Consider the following 20,800-nt stretch of genomic DNA (forward strand, 5'->3'; position numbering starts at 1 on the left):
ATCCCCATCGAACCCTTTCAGGGTCAGTCCCAAGCCTCTTCTTCCCTTCTGATTGGAGGCTTCAACGATATCCTTCCTTCCCTGGTTGTATTTCCCCAGACCTTCTCCTTCCCGGAAGCCCATCTTGGCCTGGAAGACAAAGCAAATGGAGCACATTGGAAGCATCTGGACACAAACGTATGCACTCCTGTGAGCTGTGGGCAGCGGGATAAATGATACCAAGTTGCACTGCTGTGATTAAAAAGTATGGCATGTGCTTAATGAATCTCAATTGAGGCTTTCAGTATTCTCCTTCCGGCTCATTCCCATGATGAAGTGGGAACTTGATCTAGAGAATTAAATTTGTAAAGACAACATTAGAAAAGGTTCAGCTTTGCAAGAACAACCTGCTTCAATGAAAAAGCAGTGGGGAGGCCAGCAGCCATTTGTCACCACACAGCGTAGACGGTACAAGGTCTGCAAAATGCTGGTGCAGAAAGTTTCACAATGGGATGAATCCGGCTGCAAACAGATGCCCACAACTGCCACCTGTAAGAACCTGGAGCAATGCAGGACTCTCTCTCCCTTAAGCACAGCTTTTCTGACTTAGCCTAAGAGAAGAATTGTCATTAACTTGCATTTCTTAAGGCTTTTCTCTTTGTAGGTCTCAGCCACTAGACCATGAAAAGAACCTACATGGTCAGGTTTCGTTCTATTCAGTAGAGGGGGCACGCACACACACACTTAAAACATGGGCTTAGGAGGAGTCAGTTTTAATCACTAAATTGTCTATTTCTCCCTCCATCTAAAAACCAGCAAAAGTCATTTCCATTGTTAACTACCAGCCTTTCCGAGAGGTGAAGTTAAACACATCAGATGGGCAGCATGTATCTCCATGGGCAGCCGTTCTACTGTCTATTCTATCTGGCAATGAATTCCTAAGAAACACACTGGTCAACTCTGACAACTACTGAATCAGTTACATATTCACTTCTACGGCCATTGAATTCTGAACAAAGATTTAGTACCGAAGGGTTTTTGGTTTCCTGCTAGTACAAAATTATTACTCTCGCTTTGGCAAACACTTTGACAGACACCATCAAATCTTTATTCCCAACAGTGTAAAAAATTAATCTTCCCAAATGCCCGTCTCTGTGGTAGGTGCGTGAGAGACTCTCAGGGTAGCAGAAAGGACAGTTTGTGGTTACAGCACCGGACTGGGATGCAGGAGAGTTGGATTTGATTCCTGGCTCAGCCACAGACTTCCTAGGACACCTTTGGTAAGTCACATGGCCTCAGTTTCCCACATGTAAAACGGAAACAGAACTTCCCTTCCTCAGGGGTGTTGGGAGGATAAAATCCTTTAACGATTGTGGCGCTCAGATACCATGGTGATGAGGGTCAGATATTTATTATTTGTATTAACATAGCACTTACGAGCCCTAGAGAAAAAGGACTAAACAGAACTGGATGCACAGAGAAAGGCTCTTACCCTGCTGTCTGTCTACTCTAAGCACATTATCTTAAACCGATATAGTCCCTGAGACATGGTAAAGGCAGTTTTACACTTGGACTCCTTCTCCAGGGGAACTTGTCAATAACCTGAGGCTAAATCCAAGGTACTGTATTTAGCACTGACTAATAAATCCAACAAATCCTCTATCCAGGGCATAGGGGAATTATCAAATTTTGAAATGGCATTCAGTTTTCTGAAATCTATACAGAAGTGGCTTTCCCCAGGTTGGTTGGTTGGTTTGTTTTTTAACTATCACTACTGGAGAGCACCCAGGGCTGCTTGATGGCTCAATTATTCACAGAGCTAACATTTGCTTTATTTCCTCCGCCACTTTAAGTTTCAAGATGATCTGGAATCTGACATGATCTTCTGGGGAGAGGAGCATGCCCTTCCCTGCCAATTACATACTGAATCACATCATTTTTTCCTGACACAGCAGAAACTATGTGCTGGAATTTATTGATACACCAGTTCTAATCTGCATGTTCAGCAATTAATTCATTGCTTCATGGGAAGGTCTCCTGTCTTTTTTAATCGGTCATAATTACATTATGTAATTCAGGGAGGATAACTGATGTTAAATTCTTAGTTTTTCTTTAAATCCAGAGTTTAACACATTTAACAAATGTCTCTCTTTTCTGCGAGTTTGATGTCATAACCCACCGGTTTTGTCTTAATATTATAAATGGGCCTTGCCATTTAGCTAACAGCTTACTTTCGGTAACAACAGAACTTTACTCCCCACCCTATGCTGTTGTTCCCGGGCTTAGCTTGGGCATTCTCTAAATGTTCTTTAGCTAGTGGAAGTGTTCTGCAAGTATGTTCCGCATGTTTATAATGTAAGTAACAACACTGGAGGAACCAACCATTTGTCTCTCCCACCTTTCTTCGATCAGGTCTAATGGACCACGAGGGCTGGTGGCCGTACAACAAATCGAACTGAGCTTGTGGGACTTCTCAATATGGAAATAAGAGATAAAGAAACACTGTATCCCATTGTCTATGTTCTGACTGTGTATCTTTTCAACATATTTTTAAGGGATTGAATAATCCTTTCCACTAGGCTATCCATCTGGGAATAATAAGGGGGCACCTGGATGGGTTTAATGCTCAAGAGTTGGTATAATTCTTATCAGGGATGCCTGGAAATTAGCTCTCTGATCCATCTGGATCTCTCTTGGGATTCCCATCTGTGACCCTAAGAACCACTCACTGGCAGCTGGCAAAGGGTTCACTATTTAGGCTATGTCTACACTAGCTCTTTTGTCAGTAAAACTTATGTCGCTGAGAGGTGCGGGGAAAAAAACACCCTGAGTGACATAAGTTACACCAACAGAAGCACCAGTATGGCCAGCACTATGTCGGCAGGAGAGCGTCTACCACTGTTCGTTGGGGGTGGTTTAATTATGCCAACAGGAGAGCTCTCTTCCGTTGGCATTGAGTGGCTACACAGGAGACCTTACAGTGGTGCAACTGCTGCAGTACAGCTGTGCTTCTGTAAGATCTCTAGTGTAGACATAGCCTTAGTGTCAGCAATTCCTAACAGACCTGAAACTCACTATACCTAATACTACTTATGGATAAATACCAGGAAAGAGCTGTGCCTTGACCAATATCAAACAAAAGCTGGTGTCACACTGGTCATTAATATCACCGTGATACTCATGTCCAGATGATATTTAAAGACTTATGTGCACCTACTGAAAAGATGTTTTAAACTACGTAACAAGGCAGAGTTGACCAACAGATTTTCTACCAGGCAAAGCATATCTATTCACCTATCCCTGTCCTCTGATGTGAATTAAACATTATAAGCTAAACACAGTGGGAGATACATTTGCATGTCAAGTTAACATGAGGATGCGAAGTTGACATGGGGTCAGCACACCAGAGACCAAACAACGAGGGCATTTCAAATGCTTACGGGCCTCTACCTGGGGAAAAGAAAGCCATTTGGGGTGTCCATTTATTGCGGAAATCACTTGAAGGGGACAGGGTATTCATGAAAACTTGGATCCTGGTTTTGACTGAAAACCAGTAGCACTGTGAAAGACTGAATCCTTGGGAGAAAAATCTTCATTAAATAGGAATCTATTTTATTAAATAGGAAATTTTATTAAATAGGAAAGCTAACCATTAATAAGTATAGATGTAGGATTGCATTTTATGTTATATGTGTAATCCTTTCTATTTCCACTTATCTTCACTCACTGTCTTTCAAAACTTAACCTTTGATCACAAATTTATGATTGATCCACAATAAATATATTTCAGTGCTGTGATGTTATAAAGGACCTGATTGTGAGTTTTACTAGTCAAGCAGTGTGTGTACACCATCACTTTTAGGAACAACTTACTTGGCAATTTCTGTGAGCGTCCAATGGTTAAGGACTGGATACTACAGGGGGATGCTTTCAGAGGGGCTCAGGGATTGGAATGCACCTATTGCTAACCTGCAAGGGGAAGTGAAGGCTTGCAAGCTTCTGAGGAGTCTGTTTGGGTGGCTAAGACTGGCGGATCAGAACACCCAGTTTAGCACCAGCAAGACTCAGTCCTGGGCACCCCAAGAAACTGTCACACCACCCTAGTAAACATGGTCACCAGCAACTCTGCAATTCTCTTAGCAGTAGCACTGTGTAAATGGAATGCCTCAGGATATCGGGTTATACAGTCAAATAACTAAAATGTATCTGTTCCTCTGGATACTCCATTCTAATGGGTCCACACTATTTATTACAATCCTTTCAAATTGTATGTGTACAGTAGAACTCAAACAACAGATGTCTTTAATTGTTTCTGGTGCCACCATCTGACATTCAGGGCAGAACTGACACCATTCAGCTACTTCTTCAGGAACACTGGGCCAGAAAAATCTTTGTAAAATTGAGGCTAATAGCTTGTCCCTCCCCCTATGCCCGCTTAAGGAACTTGATGAGCCATCTTCACAAGCCCCTGCCTAAAACCTTGGCAACTACCAGCTGTTTCACCCACTTTTCAGTCTTAGGATGCTCACCTATCCATTAGATATACCATTCTGCACTATACTGTAAGGGATTTTAGTTTGACCAACATTCTTCTCACCTAGTCCTTTATAGAAAGGTTTGAGGGCATTATCCTCTTGCTGATATTTAGCAATATCCATATTTTTTCCATATTGTCAATATGGATACTTGCAGCCCTTAGCCCTCTTCCTTTCTCCCATGGTAGGGTGAGTCTTTCCCCTCTCCTTCAAAAATATCTGAAAAAAGATCCTCGTCCTCTTCTTCCTTAAAACGTTTTCCAAACTGAGCCTGACTTCACGTGGTAACAGTCATAATATCAGCCTCCTTTAATAAAGTTAGTGAAATGAGGAAGATCTTTCCCCGATACTACTGGGAAAGGGAATTTTTCAGCCATGCCCGTTCTCAGAGGAATACTGTATCTTGTCCATCTACTTGGAGCTTAACTGCTGCCAGGGAACATGCTTTAGTATCTCCATGGACACACCTAACTGTTATTGAGTTTATTGGCTGTGTATGTTTCAACACATGTTCTTGAACCAGGGGCTGGTGACTTTTTGAATCCACCAACATTTTTACTAACCTTCCTTTTAGTACTACTAGTTTCCAAGTGAAGGTCTCCCCCACCCAACATGGAAAAGTTAACAAAAATTTTCCCCAGGAGCAGGTCTTAGCCCTGGAAAAAAAAAAGCCTCCTCAGGTGCCACAGTTTGTCATATCGGTAGCAATTTTCTTTTTGGGTCTCCCATCCCACAATGTTCTCCTCACAAGTAATGATGGGATTTGTTCTTAACCAGATTCAACATTGTTCCTGCTTCTACCTCGCAGAGACAAAATCCTGACATTAGGAGACAGAGTTCCCCAGGGTCTCTGGTCTATGCTCCTCCACCCAGCTCTGAAGATCACCTAGCAGGTTGGACAGAAACTGTGTCAGGACAAGTATCTCAGTCATTTGAGCCACGGTGCAATGTTTCTGGACTTAATCCATTTTTGAAATAATTCTTTCAGATGGTTACTAGCTTCTCGAGGGTCTTCAGAATTTCTATATCAGAAGGACTAGGACCTCTGTTGCTAGATCTTTGGATTATACCATCTCAACAGGGTTTCCGTAACCCTTCTGTAGTCCTAGGCTTCTTGGCTCTCCAGTCCACTAGGCTTGTTGAGCCTTTCCAGTGAGATATGGGGTAAGCTAGAGGATCTTGTGGCCATCTGCAGGCCCGAGTTACCCTTTTGAATGTCAAGAGACATGCCTCCATATCATCTTCTATTTCTGGTATTAATGGTCTCATTTCTGGATTCCCCCATCCTGGGGTCAAGCGGGTCATCTCAGCCCACTGCTGATCCTCCTATTTGTGTTGCTCTTCTTGGTGTTTTCTGAACTCTGCTGTTAGTCACTGTTCAGTCTCCATCTGCTAGACAGCTAACCATCTTAATATCCCCGTCTCTTCGGGTGAGTCCCCTTGCAGTCCTTTCGATGATTTAATGTCTGCAACTGGGAACTTCAAAGACCACTCATCCTCTACTTGGGGCCCTGCCATCCAGGCTCTGGTCCATGCCTGGGGTCAGGCCCTACCTCCAGTTGCTGCTCCAGTGGCTCCAGCTAGCTCTTCCTCTGACCATCTTTCTTTCCTGGGCAGTCAGTAGCCGAGCAAAGGTCTTTCCACTGCGTCTTTTGGGCTTTGTTCCAACTTCCAGGCCCTCAGACCACCCTGTCACAATGCTACAGAGCAGCAAAGGCTGGAAGAAACATGCATCATGTAGGCAACTAGTGGAGATACAAGTTAAGCAGGCATCTGGGGGACAAGGCTCAAGAAGTGCAGCGCAGCCTCAAGATAAGTGGTTAATATTGTATGGCATGAGCACTTCATTGAGAAATGCCACACCCTAGAAGATGGAGTTAGCAGTCTTTTCTCTAACACATACAGGGCTAGTTAGTGAAGTATACTCAGAAAGCCAGACGTTGGATTTGCCACTGTTGGTGGCCAAAGTGGACTTAATTTGCAAAATCCCTTATTTGGTGGCCAAACTCTCTCTGTGCACGCACACCACTGTAGTCAGAACTCACATTGAACCCATTGTGCTCTACCAGGTGAGGTCACTAGGCACCAGCTGCTCAGCTGGCTGTGCTAGTTGTAACTGTGCTATTCCCGTGTCACAAAGGGGTATCACAACTTTCATGTCCCTTTTTCTGATATTTGTTAGCTCTAGAAGTTGCTGCCCACTCTCAGACTGATGTCTCATAAGCCCACAGGGGATCTGGTGCTACATGAAGGAAAGATTATTTTTAGCAATATTTGGAAGGCCCGCTCTGAAGTTATGGCAAAGTAAAGCCTGCATGACACTTTATTAAAAGCTTCTCCAGTTGCCTCAGTGGAAAGATCCCCAATTTGGAAACGGTGATATAAAACAGATCTTCATCGAGTTTTACAAACGATGCAGGACTCCAGCACCTCAAGCTCACAGATGCATTTACATTTAAATCTATTTCAAAGATTTGCTGAGCCGCGAACCAATTTGAAATTCTGCTGCCTGGGGCTACCAGGAATAAGTTTCTGTACAGAATGAGTGTACGGCCAGGCTGACTTGGATTGGAATGGAACATGTAGTTAGTTGGACTGAGGTCTCCCTTGCTACTAAGAAAGATGAAATTCACCATGGTTCTAGCCTTGTAATTAGCATCTGATCTGCCCAGGGTCACAGTCATCACTGGCTGTGATTGGGGCAGACAGAACAGCTCTCTGCATAAATCCTGGACTTGAAAGGTACAATGGTGAATGCCAGGGGCATCTCTCTCAGCAGAACGGACTCAATTTTGCTCTCAGCTGCTCATCTGGTTTTAGCAGCATGCTCGAAAGTGACCTTGACCTACCATGAGCTTTTGGGAGACGCTGTTATACATGGAGTAGCGGGAGGAGGTGCCCTCCACAAGAGAGTCTGCTTTGAACTCATTGCTGCCAGAGCCGAAGACTGGTCGCCTCTCATCGCTCTCACTGTCAGACCCACTGCCGCTACTGGAAGACTCTGAAAATGAAACAGAGGGGAGAAATTAACAAGCGTTTGTTTCACTAATCAGAGGGGAAGCTGTATACTGGGATTCCAAATTCACATCCCAGCAGGCTAGGGGATAGTGGAGAGTCTGCTTCAATAGCTCAGACTGGCTGTGGGGAGATGCAGACTTCAGATACGACTCTCAAGACAAAATACCAGCTGTCTTGCTACCTCATTTCACCATAAAGAAGGTGAAAGCCAACCCCCCTCACCTCAGGGGCTGCCACTTGACAACAAGCGGATATTTACATTTGTGAGAAACACCAATTCACATTCTTTTCTGATTAGTATAAAATGTTTTAGATATGTGGATTTACCATACCAGATAATACCAATAGGGAAGGTGGGGGTCATTCTTGACCACAATGATAATCCACTTATGCCCTGAACCATGATATTTAATTATCCTTATCTTACTGCATATAGGTAGGACCTAATTCTTTACCTTGCATATGTAAGTTTAGATGTACTGTAGCCTTGTGTATAGCACATCTTCTCCCTATAATTGAGCAGTACACTGAAATGCTGTCAGAATGTGGTCCAAATTTCAGCGATACTGGGGAGACCCCTATGGCAGAATCTTCCATGACAACAAGGAGTGGGCAGCTGCCTAACCCCTTGGAGGTAGTGTTACCAGGGCAGTGGGACTGTTACTGAATGAGATTATGGGGGAGAGCTGGTGCACAAGACTCCCTCCTGGAGCAGATGCACAGCCTCTGCCTTTTCCCTCGTAAGAGTAGCTACTCGACATTCACCAAGTGGCTCAGTGAGGCATGCTAGAGACCTAGAGTGAAATACCAACTCAGCACTCTGGATTCCAGGAAGGCAGATAACAGGATTTATCAATAATTAAAAAACAAGAACAAAATAAAATTTTTTACATGAAACCTCTGTTACACTGAAAAACAAACTCTACCCGCTTGCTGGGTGTAGGTCTGTGTAAAGGGCTCCAGCTCTCTCTCAAATACCTGCTCACAAAATCTCTCTGGCCCAGTCAGCATTAGTTAGTGTAATTAGACTGATGGAGCTACACCAGTGCAAACCTCCAACGACCCCATCTCACCCAAAAACAGGGAGCAGTGGGCTAAGGAGCAAGGCGGCCCCGGCCAGCCTGAACACCAGTGGTAGCAAGCCTCCCAACTACCTTCCTCCCACAGGGTTCTGTCGGGCATCATCCAACTGATATCACCCCACCAGAGGGCTCTGTGGGAACCCCAAAAATGCAACCCTCTGCTTGGGCCTCCTGCTCCAAATGCTGACACCCGTCATATCCCCTGTTTTTTAAATCTGAATTTAATACAAAATATAAGTTTAGGCCTTAACATATCATCTTAAAATATTTGAATAAAAAAAAAAATATGCTGCATCCATGAGCTTCTATCAAAAACTTTGAGTTAAAGGCTGCTTTTCTAAAGAAAGAATCAGGGGAAAAACATCTAACTTTTGAGTTCAAGCTTTTATAAATATGGCACAATAGGTCAGTCCAAGTAACTTAGGAGACTGTCTCATTTTCAAGAGAGACTTAGGTGAGTAGGCACTTAAGCGCTTGTCACTTTCACTTACGTATATTTGGAAAATTTCCCCAGGCTGACCTGAAATAATCAGTTTAATTCAATGACTACAGTTAATCTCTCTGTTTAATAAATGATTTAGTTATAAACGTGAAACATGTTTTGATAAGAGAAGTTTATGTAGACAAAACGTGTTCAATAAAAATAAATGTTATATGCTGTTTTGTGCACATAAATAAATACCAGTTACCATCCTAATGCATAAAAACGGCCATACTGGGTCAGACCAATGGTCCATCCAGCCCAGTACCTTGTCTTCTGACAGTGAACAGTGCCAGATGCTTCAAAGGGAAGACAGACAGATAGATGAGGGCACTTACTGAGTGATTCATCCCTTATTGTCCTGTCCCAGCTTTTGGCAGTCACAGGTTTAGGGACACCCAGAGCATGGGGTTACATCCCCGACCATCTTGGCTAATAGCCATTGATGGACCTAGCCTCCATGAATTTATCTAATTCTTTTTTTAATCCACTTATACTTTTGGTCTTCACAACATTCCCTGGCAACGAGTTCCACAGGTTGATTGTGCATTGGGTGAAGAAGTATTGCCTTATGTTGGTTTTAAACCTGCTGCCTATTAATTTCATTGGGTGACCCCTGTTCTTGTGTTAGGTGAAGGGGTAAATAACACTTCCTTATTCACTTTCTCCACACCATTCAAGATTTATAGACCTCTATCACACACCCCGTTAGTCTCATCTCTTTTCCAAGCTGAACAGACCCAGTCTTTTTAATCTCTCCTCATATGGAAACTGTTCCATACCCCTAATCATTTTTGTTGCCCTTCTCTGTACCTTTTCCAATTCTAATATATCTATTTTGAGATGGGATGACCAGAACCACACACAGTATTCAAGCTGTGGGCGTACCATGGATTTATATAGGGGAGTTATGATATTTTTTTTTAATAGTTTATTATCCATCCCTTTCCTAATAGTTCCTAACACAGTTAGCTTTTTTTGACAGCCGCTGCACACCAAGTGGATATTTTCAGAGAATTATCCAGGACAACAAGATCTCTTTCTAGAGTGGTAACAGCTACGTTAATCTCAAATACACATACAAAATGATGGAGTCTATGTTTTCCAATGTGCATTACTTTGCACTTCTCAACACTGAATTTCATCTGCTATTTTGCTGCCCAGTCACCCAGTTTTGAAAGATCCCTTTCTAACTCTTCACAGTTAGCTTTGGACTTAACTATCTTGAGTAATTTTGTATTATCTGCAAATTTGTCATTTCACTGTTTATCCCCTTTTCCACAGGATTTCCAGATCCTTGGGGGACTCTACTATTTACCTCACTCCACTATGAGGACTGACCATTATCCCATGACTGCTTACTTTGCTTAAGACCCCTTAGGTGTTAGACCTTGTCAAAGGCTTTCTGGAAGTCCAAGTACACTATAGCTAACGGATAACCCTCGTCTACAAGCTTGTTCACACCCTCAAAGAATTCCAGTAGATTGGGAAGGCGTGATTTCCTTTTTCAAAAGCTGTGTTGACTCTTCTCCAATATATGGTGTTCAGCTGTCTCTCTGATCATTCTGTTCTTTACTATAGTTTCAACCAGTTTTCCTGGTACTGAAGTTATGCTTACCAGCCTGTAATTGCCACGATCACCTCTGGTGCCTTTTTCAAAAATCAGCATTACATTAGTTATCCTCCAGTCATCTGCTACAGGGGCTGATTTATGCAATAGGTTACATACCACAATTCGGAGTTCCGCAATTTCATATTTGAACTCCTTCAGAACTCTTGGGTGAATAGCATCTGGTCCTGGTGACCTATTATTCTTTAATTTATACATTTGTTCCAAAACCTCCTCTATCGACACCTCAATCTGGGGCAGATCCTCTGATCTGTCATCTAAAAAGAATGGCTCAGGTGTGGAAATCTCCCTCACATCCTCTGCAGTGAAGACTGAGGCATTTAGTTTCTCCGCACCTCAATCATCCACTGGCTCCCTGGTTATTTGGCAGGCATCCTGCTTCTGATGTACTTTAAAAAAAAAAAAAAAAAATTGCTGTTGGAATGTCTTTTGCTAGTTGGTCTTCAAATTCTTTTTTGGCCTGTCTCAGAATACTTCTACACTTTCCTTGCTAGAATTTGTGCTCCTTTCTATTTTCCTCAGTAGGACTGACTTCCAATTTTTAAAGGATGTCTTACTTTCTAACTGCCTCTTTTACTCTGTTTAGCCATGGTGACTTTTTTTGGTCCTCTTACTGTTTATTTGTTTTTATTTGGGGTATTAATAGAGGCTCAAACTAAATTTTAGTGTTTTTAAGTAGTTTCCATGCAGCTTGCAGGCATTTCACTCTTCTGACTGTTCCTTTTAATTTCTATTTAACTAGACTCCTAATTTTTGTGTAGTTTCCCTTTTTGAAGTTAAATGCCACTGTGGTGGCTTTCTTTGGTATCTCCCCCCTACAAGGATGTTAAGTTTAATTACATTACGGTCACTATGCAGTTATATTCACCTTTGTACCAGATCCTCTGCTCCTTTCAGGAGCTTGCCTCTCCCCTTGTGGGTTCCAGGAACAGCTGCTCCAAGAAGCAGATATTAACAGTGCCTAGATACTTTATCTCTGCATCTCGTCTTGAGGTGACATACCCAGTCAATGGGGTTGGGGGGGGAAGAGAATAGCTGAAATCTCCCATTATTAGTGGGTTTTCTGTTTCTGTAGCCTCTCTGATCTCCCTGGGCATTTCACAATCAGTCACCATTCTGGTCAGGTTGTCGGTAGTATATTCCTACTGCTATTATTCAAGTCTGGAATTTTCATCCATAGAGATTCTATGGTACAGTTTGAGTCATTTAAGATATTTACTAAATTTACTATGCTTTCTTTCACATTTAGTGCTACTCCCCTCACTAGCATGATCTACTTTGTCATTCACATATATATTTATTTTGCAGCTTGACACAAACCATGAGCAAAACTAAGTCATAAATAAGCAATACCACTCACAATTTTCTGAACATACTAACAATATACAGTTAAGAATCTAAAACTATTAAGCTATATAATTGCTTAAATAAATGTATATAGTTATATTGTACCCTCCTACGTAAAAAAAATACACCTCTACCCCGATATAACGCGACCCGATATAACATGAATTTGGCTATAACGTGGTAAAGAAGCGCTCGGGGGGGGGGGGGGGGGGGAGGAGCTGCACACTCAGGCGGATCAAAGCAAGTTTGATATAACGTGGTTTCACCTACAACGAAGTAAGATTTTTTGGCTCCCGAGGACAGCGTTATACCGGGGTAGAGGTCTATGTACCAAATCTAGCATAAAGGCTCTATGTAGTTGTAAATCAACATGTTTTAACGGCTATATCAACACGTAAGAATGCACCTTTCTTTAGAAAATAAAGGAAGTACAAATGGAAAAGTTGATTAAAACTGATTATTTAAATTGTGGCTTAATCCACCCTGGCCCCAAGGGTCCTTGGCACCAACACTCCCTTCCCAGTGAGGAGGAACAGCTCTTTCAGAGACATCAGATTGTCAGGGTTTTGTAGAATATTTTTAGTGACCACTCAATAACTCTTTTCATTGGCTGGGAACATTGAGCAAGACTAAAGACCAGAGACTGTGTGGCAAGTGTCACCACTGCCACATCCCAGTTAAAGAGACCCCACAAGTGGCATTTATAAGCCAGGCTGGCAGTCTAGTAGCTACCACGCCTACAGCCATTGGCAGCTAGGAAGGTTTCTGCACTGCAGGGCACAAAGCTGCCTTCTTCTCCCATATTGAGCTGGAATACTGCCTGAGGCCCAATGTTTTCAAAGTAGAGAAGACATCAGCCACAACTCCCATCTCAGTCAATGGAAGTCACTCATTTAACACTTTTGCACAACTTTGCAATCAGCCATTCAGCGTAAGCAGAACTGCTGGGCACCACTGTGGTTAATGCTATCCAGGTACCAATTAATAAGTTACTAAATTTCATCTGAGTTATAGCCAAATGGTGAATCATTAAACCAGCTTTAATAGCAATCTTATTTTTAAGAAAGCATTTGACCAACATGAAGGTTGGGTTTGTGAGAAGGAGTTAATCCAGTGGTCAAATACAAAATAAACGTATCAATGTAAAACAGTAAGAGTTCACACTAAATTCAATCACAGTCATCTGCAACCAATGTGGCAGAGCCTACTGTGGGCACACAGAGATGCCTGAGGTGTGCCAAACTGAAGGCTATACTGGCAGCTTCCCAAGAGCCTGAATGTGACACCTATACCTTTTCTGCTTCTTCCTAATGGACAGATAGGTAGGGAGGTGGTGAGGGGGGCAGAGTGGTTAGATATTTCAGGCCTGTTTTTTAATGTTAGAAATCCAGGTAGTGACTGAAGAACAAGTGAAACAAGAGGTCATCAGAAGAGCCAAGAGAATGAAAGTCACAGCAGTGGAGAGAAGAAGGGAAATGTAACCGCTTTTAAAAACTCTGTTAATGTTATTCAAATTCAGTGACTAATTAACACTACAGAGAATGGATGCATTTGGATTCAGCACACTGCCCCTTCAATTAAGGTGCATGAGCTCACAATATGCATCTTTTGAGAAATTCAGAAGGTCCTCCAGGTAAGCCCATCCATGACATTCTCAATATTTCTAATGTACAAAAGAAAAAAAGAAAAAAAAAGTAGATACAAGGGACAAAGCAAACAAAGATTATATGATTCACTGTTATTTCAGATGGCGGTAAAGAGTGTCCAGATAAGATTATGAAGGAGGAAAAAATGTGTCGTCTCCCCCGCTCCCCACCCAGTTCGGGGACAGAAACTATGTAGTCCTTCCTTCTAGAGAGGAAGGATGGTCTGGGGTTAAGGCACTGAATTGGGATCCAGAATACCTGCATCCAATCCAGCTGATTAATTAAATCCCTGAAGAGAAAAGCAGCCTTTCCTACAAGGTCATTTCCTTACAACTCTGATGCCCGTGCTACTACTGATCTTACCTTGAGTTGCATGATTACTACATGGAGGTTCGTCATCGGAAGTGGAACTGAGGTTCAGTCCCAGATCTTCCGCTCTCTTTTTCTGCTTCTGGTTGCTGTTAAATTCGGGCTCTGCTCGTCTCTTCATTTTTACTGCAAGAAGAGATCAAAGAGTAAGCCTCCAGCAAGTTCACTTCCTCCTACACCTTGATGCTGGGGCAAGGTCTCTGTTGTTGCTGCGGCCCAGCAGAGTACATGGTTTTTCATACTATTTGGGCAGTATGCTTTGCCTCCAAAACCTGTCCTAGATAAAAGTGGTTGCTTTTCCCTGGAAGACATCCAAACCTGTTAGTCCAAAAACACGGAACCAGGACACCCAGCAGCTTTCCCTACTGTGGATTAAATTGGTCAACAACTATATGTGAAACTCGCCAACCAGGAGACGAGAGTAACCGATGAGAGGTCTCCCCACACTTGGGAACTCAGACGTTTGATTTGGCTCCAAAAGGGCTTTTTAACAGTGCATGTTAGAGATTCATTCTGCACTAGCAGTAAATAATTGAGGGAATACAAGATCAGGTCAGTGGGTGTTTTCAGTTTCCTCTGAAAAGCTGCATAAAGGAGCCAACTTCTTCTGAAGGAGACCGAACATTCTGAAACCTGATCCTGCAAACACTGATTTTTTTTTTAAAAGTTAGTTTTCCTACCCTTTTTATAGCAAAGCTGTAAATAAGGATGCATATGGAAGTGTCTTTCCCATTACACTACATTAGTTGGGACCCTCCTTCCAGATGATGTCATGGTATCCTCTCACACTGAGGATACCTCTCCAGAGGAGGAAACTCCAGTTATTAGAGACAGGCAACAGTTGTGGGGGATATCATTAGAAACATAGATAGCTGGGTTTGCGATGACCGGGAGAACCGCATGGTGACTTGCCTGTCTAGTGCAAAGGTTGCAGATCTCTTGAGTCATCTAGATAGACTTAAGTGTAGTGCTAGGGAGGAGCCGGTGGTTGTGGTACATGTAGGTACCAATGACATAGGGAAGGATAGGAGAGAGGTCCTGGAGGCCAAATTTAGGCTGCTAGGTAAGAGATTGACGTCCAGGACCTCCATGTTAGCATTCTCTGAAATGCTTCCAGTTCCACGCACAGGGCCGTTAGACTGGCAGAACTACAAGGTCTCAATGCATGGATGAGATGAAGGTGGAGGGAGGAGGGGTTTAGATTTATTAGGAGCTGGGGAAACTTTTGAAAAAGGGGGAGCCTATACAGGAAGGATAGGCTCCACCTAAACCAAAATGGAACTAGATTGCTGTCACTTAAAATTAAAAAGGTCGTAGAGCAATTTTTAAACTAAGGGCTGGGGGAAAGTCGACAGGTGCGGAGGAGCACGTGGTTTGGACAGAGATATCCCTTAGGGGAGGATCTATTAATGGAGATTCTCTATGTCCTAGAAAGGAGAAGAGGATGGAAGATGATAAAATACAGGTAGGATCTGATGAGAAACAGTCAAATGAAAAAAAAGTCCAATTCAATTACATTATGTAATGGCAGACAGCTAAAAAGTGACAAGTGCTTATATACCAATGCTAAAAAGTCTAAATACACCTCTACCCCGCTATAACACGACCTGATATAACACGGGTTTGCGTATAGTGCGGTAGCAGCGGGACTCCGGCGGCGCTTTAAAGGGTCCGGGGCTCCGGCTGCTGCGGGGAGCCCCGGGCCCTTTAAATCACCGCTGGAACCCTGCCACCCCTACCCCAATATAACGGGGTTTCAGCTATAATGCAGTAGGGATTTTTGGCTCCCCACAACCGCGTTATAGCGGGGTAGAGGTGTAATAAGATGGGTGAACTAGAGTGCCTTGTATTAAATGAGAATATTGATATAATAGGCATCATAGAAACTTGGTGGAATGAGGAAAATCAATGGGACATGGTAATACCAGGGTACAAAATATATCAGAAGGACAGAACAAGTCGTGCTGGTGGGGGAGTGGCACTATATGTGAAAAAACGTAGAATCAAATGAAGTAAAAAATCTTAAATGAACCAAACTGTCCCATGGAATCTCTATGGATAGTAATTCCATGCTCTAATAATAAGAATATAGCAGTAGGGATACATTACCAACCACCTGACCAGTATGGTGATAGTGACTGTGAAATGCTCAGGGAGATTTAAAGAGGCTATTAAAATAAAACTCAATAATAATGGGGGATTTCAATTATCTCCATATTGACTGGGTACATGTCACCTCAGGATGGGATGCAGATAAAGTTTCTTGACACCTTAAATGACTGCTTCTTGGAGCAGCTAGTCCTGGAACCCACAAGAGGAGAGGCATTTCTTGATTTAGTCCTAAGTGAAGCACAGGTCGTGGTCCAAGAGGTGAATATAGCTGGACCGCCTGGCAATAGTGACCATAATATAATTAAATTTAACATCCCTGTGGCAGGGAAAACACTACAGCAGCGCAACACTGTAGCATTTCATTTCAGAAAGGAGAGCTACACAAAAATGAGGAAGTTAGTTAAAGAGAAATTAAAAGGTACAGTGCAAAAAGTGAAATCCCTGCAAGCTGCATGGAAACTTTTTAAAGACACCATAATAGAGGTTCAATGTAAATGTATACTCCAAATTAAAAAAAACAGTCAGAGAACCAAAAAAGTGCCACTGTGGCTAAACAAAGTAAAAGAAGCAGTGAGAGGCAAAAAGGCATCCTTTAAAAAACTAGAAGTTAAATCCTAGTGAGGAAAATAGAAAGTGTAAAAATATAATTAGGAAGGCCAAAAAAGAATTTGAAGAACAGCTAGCCAAAGACTCAAAAAGTAATAGCAAAAAAAAAAAAAAATTTGTAAGTACACCAGAAGCAGGAAGCCTGCTAAGCAACCAGTGGGCCCACTGGACGATCGAGATGCTAAAGGAGCACTCAAGGATAAGGGCATTGTGGAGAAACTAAATTAATTCTTTGCTTCGGTCTTCACAGGATGTGAGAGAGATTCCCAAACCTGAGCCATTCTTTTTAGGTGACAAATCTGAGGAACTGCCCCAGATTGAGGTGTCATTAGAGGAAGTTTCGGAACAAATTGATAAACTAAACAGTAATAAGTTACCATGACGAGATGGTATTCACCCAAGAGTCCTGAAGGAACTCAAATGTGAAATTGCAGAACTACTAACTGTAGTCTGTAACCATTTAAATCAGCTTCTGTACCAAATGACTGGAGGATAGCTAATGCGACACCAATTTTTTAAAAGGGTTCCAGATGTGATCTGGCAATTACAGGCCAGTAAACCTGACTTCAATACCAGGCAAACTGGTTGAAACTATAGTAAAGAACAAAATTGTCAGACACATAGATGAACATAATTTGTTGGGGAAGTCAACATGGTTTTTGTAAAGGGAAATCATGCCTCACCAGTCTACTAGAATTCTTGAGGGGGTCAACAAGCATGTGAACAAGGGGGATTCAGTGGATATAGCGTACCTAGATTTTCAGAAAGCCTTTGACAAGATCCCTCACCAAAGGCTCTTAGGTAAAGTAAGCTGTCATGGGATAAGAAGGAAGGTCCTCATGGATTGCTAACTGGTTAAAAGATAGAAAACAAAGGGTAGGAATAAATGGTCAGTTTTCAGAATGGAGTAAGGTAAATAGTGGTGTTCCCCAGGGGTCTGTACTGGAACCAGTCCTATGCAACATATTCATAAATGATCTGGAAAAAGGGTTACACAGTGAGGTGACAAAATTTGCAGATGATACAAAACTACTCAAGATAGTTAAGTCCCAAGCAGAATGCGAAGAGCCACAAAAGGATCTCTCAAAACTGGGTGACTGGGCAACAAAATGGCAGACGAAATTCAATGTTGATAAATGTAAAGTAATGTATAGTTGAGATTGTTTTCCAATATGCATATAAAATGATGGGGTCTAAATTAGCTGTTACCACTCAAGAAAGATCTTGGAGTCATTGTGGATAGTTCTCTGAAAACATCCACTCAATGTGCAGCGCCAGTCAAAAAGGGCAAACAATGTTGGGCATCATTAAGAAAGGGATAGATAATAAGGCAGAAAATATATTGCCTCTATATAAATCCATAGTACACCCACATCTTCAATACTGCAAGCAGATGTGGTTGCCCCATCTCGAAAAAAGATATTAGAATTGGAAAAGGTTCAGAAAAGGGCAACAAAAATTATTAGGGGTATGGAATGGCTTCCGTATGAGGAGAGATTAATAAGACTGGGACTTTTCAGCTTGGAAAAGAGACTACTAAGGGGGGATATGATTAAGGTCTATAAAATCACAGCTGGTGTGCAGAAAGTAAATAAGGAAGTGTTATTTACTCCTTCTCATAACAAAAGAACTAGGAGTCACCAAATGAAATTAATAGGCAGCAGGTTTAAAAACAAACAAAAGGAAGTATTTCTTCACACAGTGCACAGTCAACTGTGGAACTCCTTGCCAAAGGATGTTGTGAAGGCCAAGACTATAACAGGGTTCAAAAAAACAACTAGATAAATTCATGGAGGATACATCCATCAATGGCTATTAGCCAGGATGGGCAGGGATGGTGTCCCTATCCTCTGTTTGCCAGAAGCTGGGAATGAACGACAGGGAATGGATCACTTGATTACCTGTTCTGTTCGTTGCCTCTGGGGCACCTGGCATTGGCCACTGTCAAAAGATAGGATACTGGGCTAGATAGACCTTTGGTCTGACCCAGTGTGGCCGTTCTTATGTTACCAAAGAGTTTGTTGACAGATAAACAACCACTGCGTAACCCAGAGGAGCAGTAACAAGTGAGGGTCGACTATCTTCCATTGAACTCAAACAAGCCTAAGGCATTTGCTGGGGAAAATGCCAGTGAATGGAAAGGGACATGGGGATAAAAATACATACATCACTTAGTGTAAGAACTAGGTTCTTTTGGGGTAGGTGAAGTGCTACAAGAATCTCAGTTAAATAATTAACATGAAGAATAAACAATATCAGTGTTTGTAGTCTACAGGATTAAAACCCAAGGAAATAAAGAACTGAAAGCTAACAGACTGGCAGCACCATAGAACTATCCCGACTAAAAATCCACCCAGGTGGTGCCAGGGGGGTCTTGAAACTACTCTTAAAATAGCGTCAGCAGAAACGAACTGAGCACAATTCTGCCATGAGATACACATTCGCGACATCCCACGAAGTCAGTGGGTGCTGCAGGTTTGTAACCAATGGCAAAATTAGACCCACACGTGACAGCAATTGTCTCCTACTCCGAATTAGGATGTATGTACAAAGCCCTTCACAAAAGACCGCAGCATCAGACAGATTCATTAGCCCAAAGGGGCCCACTTCATTGGGGGCCCGCGGTCCGCGCTCAGTGCGGCGTCTAACACCCCCCTAGGCTGTCCCCAGAGGGCAGCGCAGAGCGGGTCCCATGCGCAGTGTTTCTCCAGCCTCTTTCCACCGCAGACACCGGGGAGCGTTACACAGGCGGCGAGCACGGGCGCGCCCGCGACGGGGGAAGTGGAGGCGAGGCGCGGCACACGGGGAGAGGCACAGCACAGCCGCCGCGCAGAGCTAGGCCCTGGGGACCGGGGCAAACGCCGACCCCCTGCAGCTCCCCTGGGGGAGCAGGAACGCCCCCGGGCGGCGGGCGCAGGGGAGCGGCAGGGCCGAAGGTCGGGGCGAGGGTCACGGGCGGCACTCACTGGGGCGGGGTCTCAGACCGGCACCATGGCCCGCAGGCGGCGGCGGCGAGAGAACCAGGCCGACTCCGCTCCGCTCACTTTCGTTTCTCCAGCTCCCCGTCGCGCTCTGGGTCCTCCCTCGCTCGTGGCGCGTGCCAGTGACGTATGGGCCGGTCCCGCGCCTGCGCCGAGAGTAGCTGGGGCTGGGGGCCACCCGAGAGCGGGTTGAAAGCAGACGGGGGGGAGGAGAATAAGGAGGCGGGAGAAGGGGGCGGGACCATTAGTCTGGGTCCGTCACTGCGGGGCGGGGCATCCTTGGCCCACGCCCCGCCCCTGGGAGGGGCTAGAACACGACGGGCGGAGCCGCGCTCTGCAGTACCCGGGTCTCCCCCTTCCTCGTTCCCGCGCCGCCGGCACTGGCCCTGGCGCTGGCCCTGGCCGTCTCTCGGCATAGAAGTAGAAACCCTAAGGCCCCAGGGGCTACTGCCTAGGGCTGGATGGGGAGCAGGAGCGGGGGAGCTAGGCCCAGCGCTGCTGCTGCTGCTGGGGGGGGGGGGGGGAGCTGCTCCCATTAAGCAAATCGTTTCTCTTTTAGCTGGTTTCCCTTCTCCCACTTTAACAAGGAGTGCAGTGGCACCTCATCTGAAGAAGTGGGTTTTTTACCCACGAAAGCTTATGCCCAAATAAATCTGTTAGTCTTTAAGGTGCCACCAGACTCCTTGTTGTTTTTGTGGATACAGACTAACACTGCTACCCCCTGATACTTCTCCCTCTTTGTCTTTCTTCTCTGTTTAGGGCTTGTCTACACTGGCTCTTTACAGCGCTGCAACTTTCTCACTCAGGGGTGAAAAAACACCCCCCTGAGCCAGGGCCAGATTAACCTTTTGTGGGCCCAGCCCCAAACATATTTGTGGGCCCCCGTGGGGGCAAAGGAGCATGGCATGGAGAGGTCAGTCCCCAGAGCAAGTAGACAGCCAGGGGCAATGGGGCATAGCATGGTGGGGCCAACCCAGTGTAAGGGCACTGTATACAAATTGGCAGTTGCCAGAC

The 20,800-nt window shown here is 43.9% G+C and overlaps 1 protein-coding gene across 2 annotated transcripts in view; it reads right to left on the minus strand.

Annotated features, from left to right (window-relative positions):
* The window catches only part of CMTR1 (cap methyltransferase 1), a 50,290-nt gene extending 30,407 nt beyond the window's left edge, over positions 1 to 19,883 (minus strand). The window contains exons 1-4 of one of the 2 annotated variants that reach the window (XM_024193781.2): positions 19,772 to 19,883; positions 14,082 to 14,213; positions 7,364 to 7,515; positions 1 to 129 (exon numbers count right to left, since the gene is read on the minus strand). The exon at positions 1 to 129 is cut by the window's left edge and continues 30 nt beyond it. In XM_024193781.2, coding sequence (XP_024049549.1) covers positions 1 to 129; positions 7,364 to 7,515; positions 14,082 to 14,208 — 408 coding nt within the window. In that variant the 5' untranslated portion in view covers positions 14,209 to 14,213; positions 19,772 to 19,883. Of the gene's footprint in view, positions 130 to 7,363; positions 7,516 to 14,081; positions 14,214 to 17,557; positions 17,587 to 19,771 lie in introns of those variants that run through there. The other variant, XM_024193782.1, reaches the window with a different exon arrangement.
* Between the last annotated feature and the right edge of the window lie 917 nt (positions 19,884 to 20,800).

This window comes from Terrapene carolina, unplaced genomic scaffold (genome assembly GCF_002925995.2).
Source record: "Terrapene carolina triunguis isolate 2854851 unplaced genomic scaffold, T_m_triunguis-2.0 Scaffold85, whole genome shotgun sequence".
NCBI classification, from domain to species: Eukaryota; Metazoa; Chordata; order Testudines; family Emydidae; genus Terrapene; species Terrapene triunguis.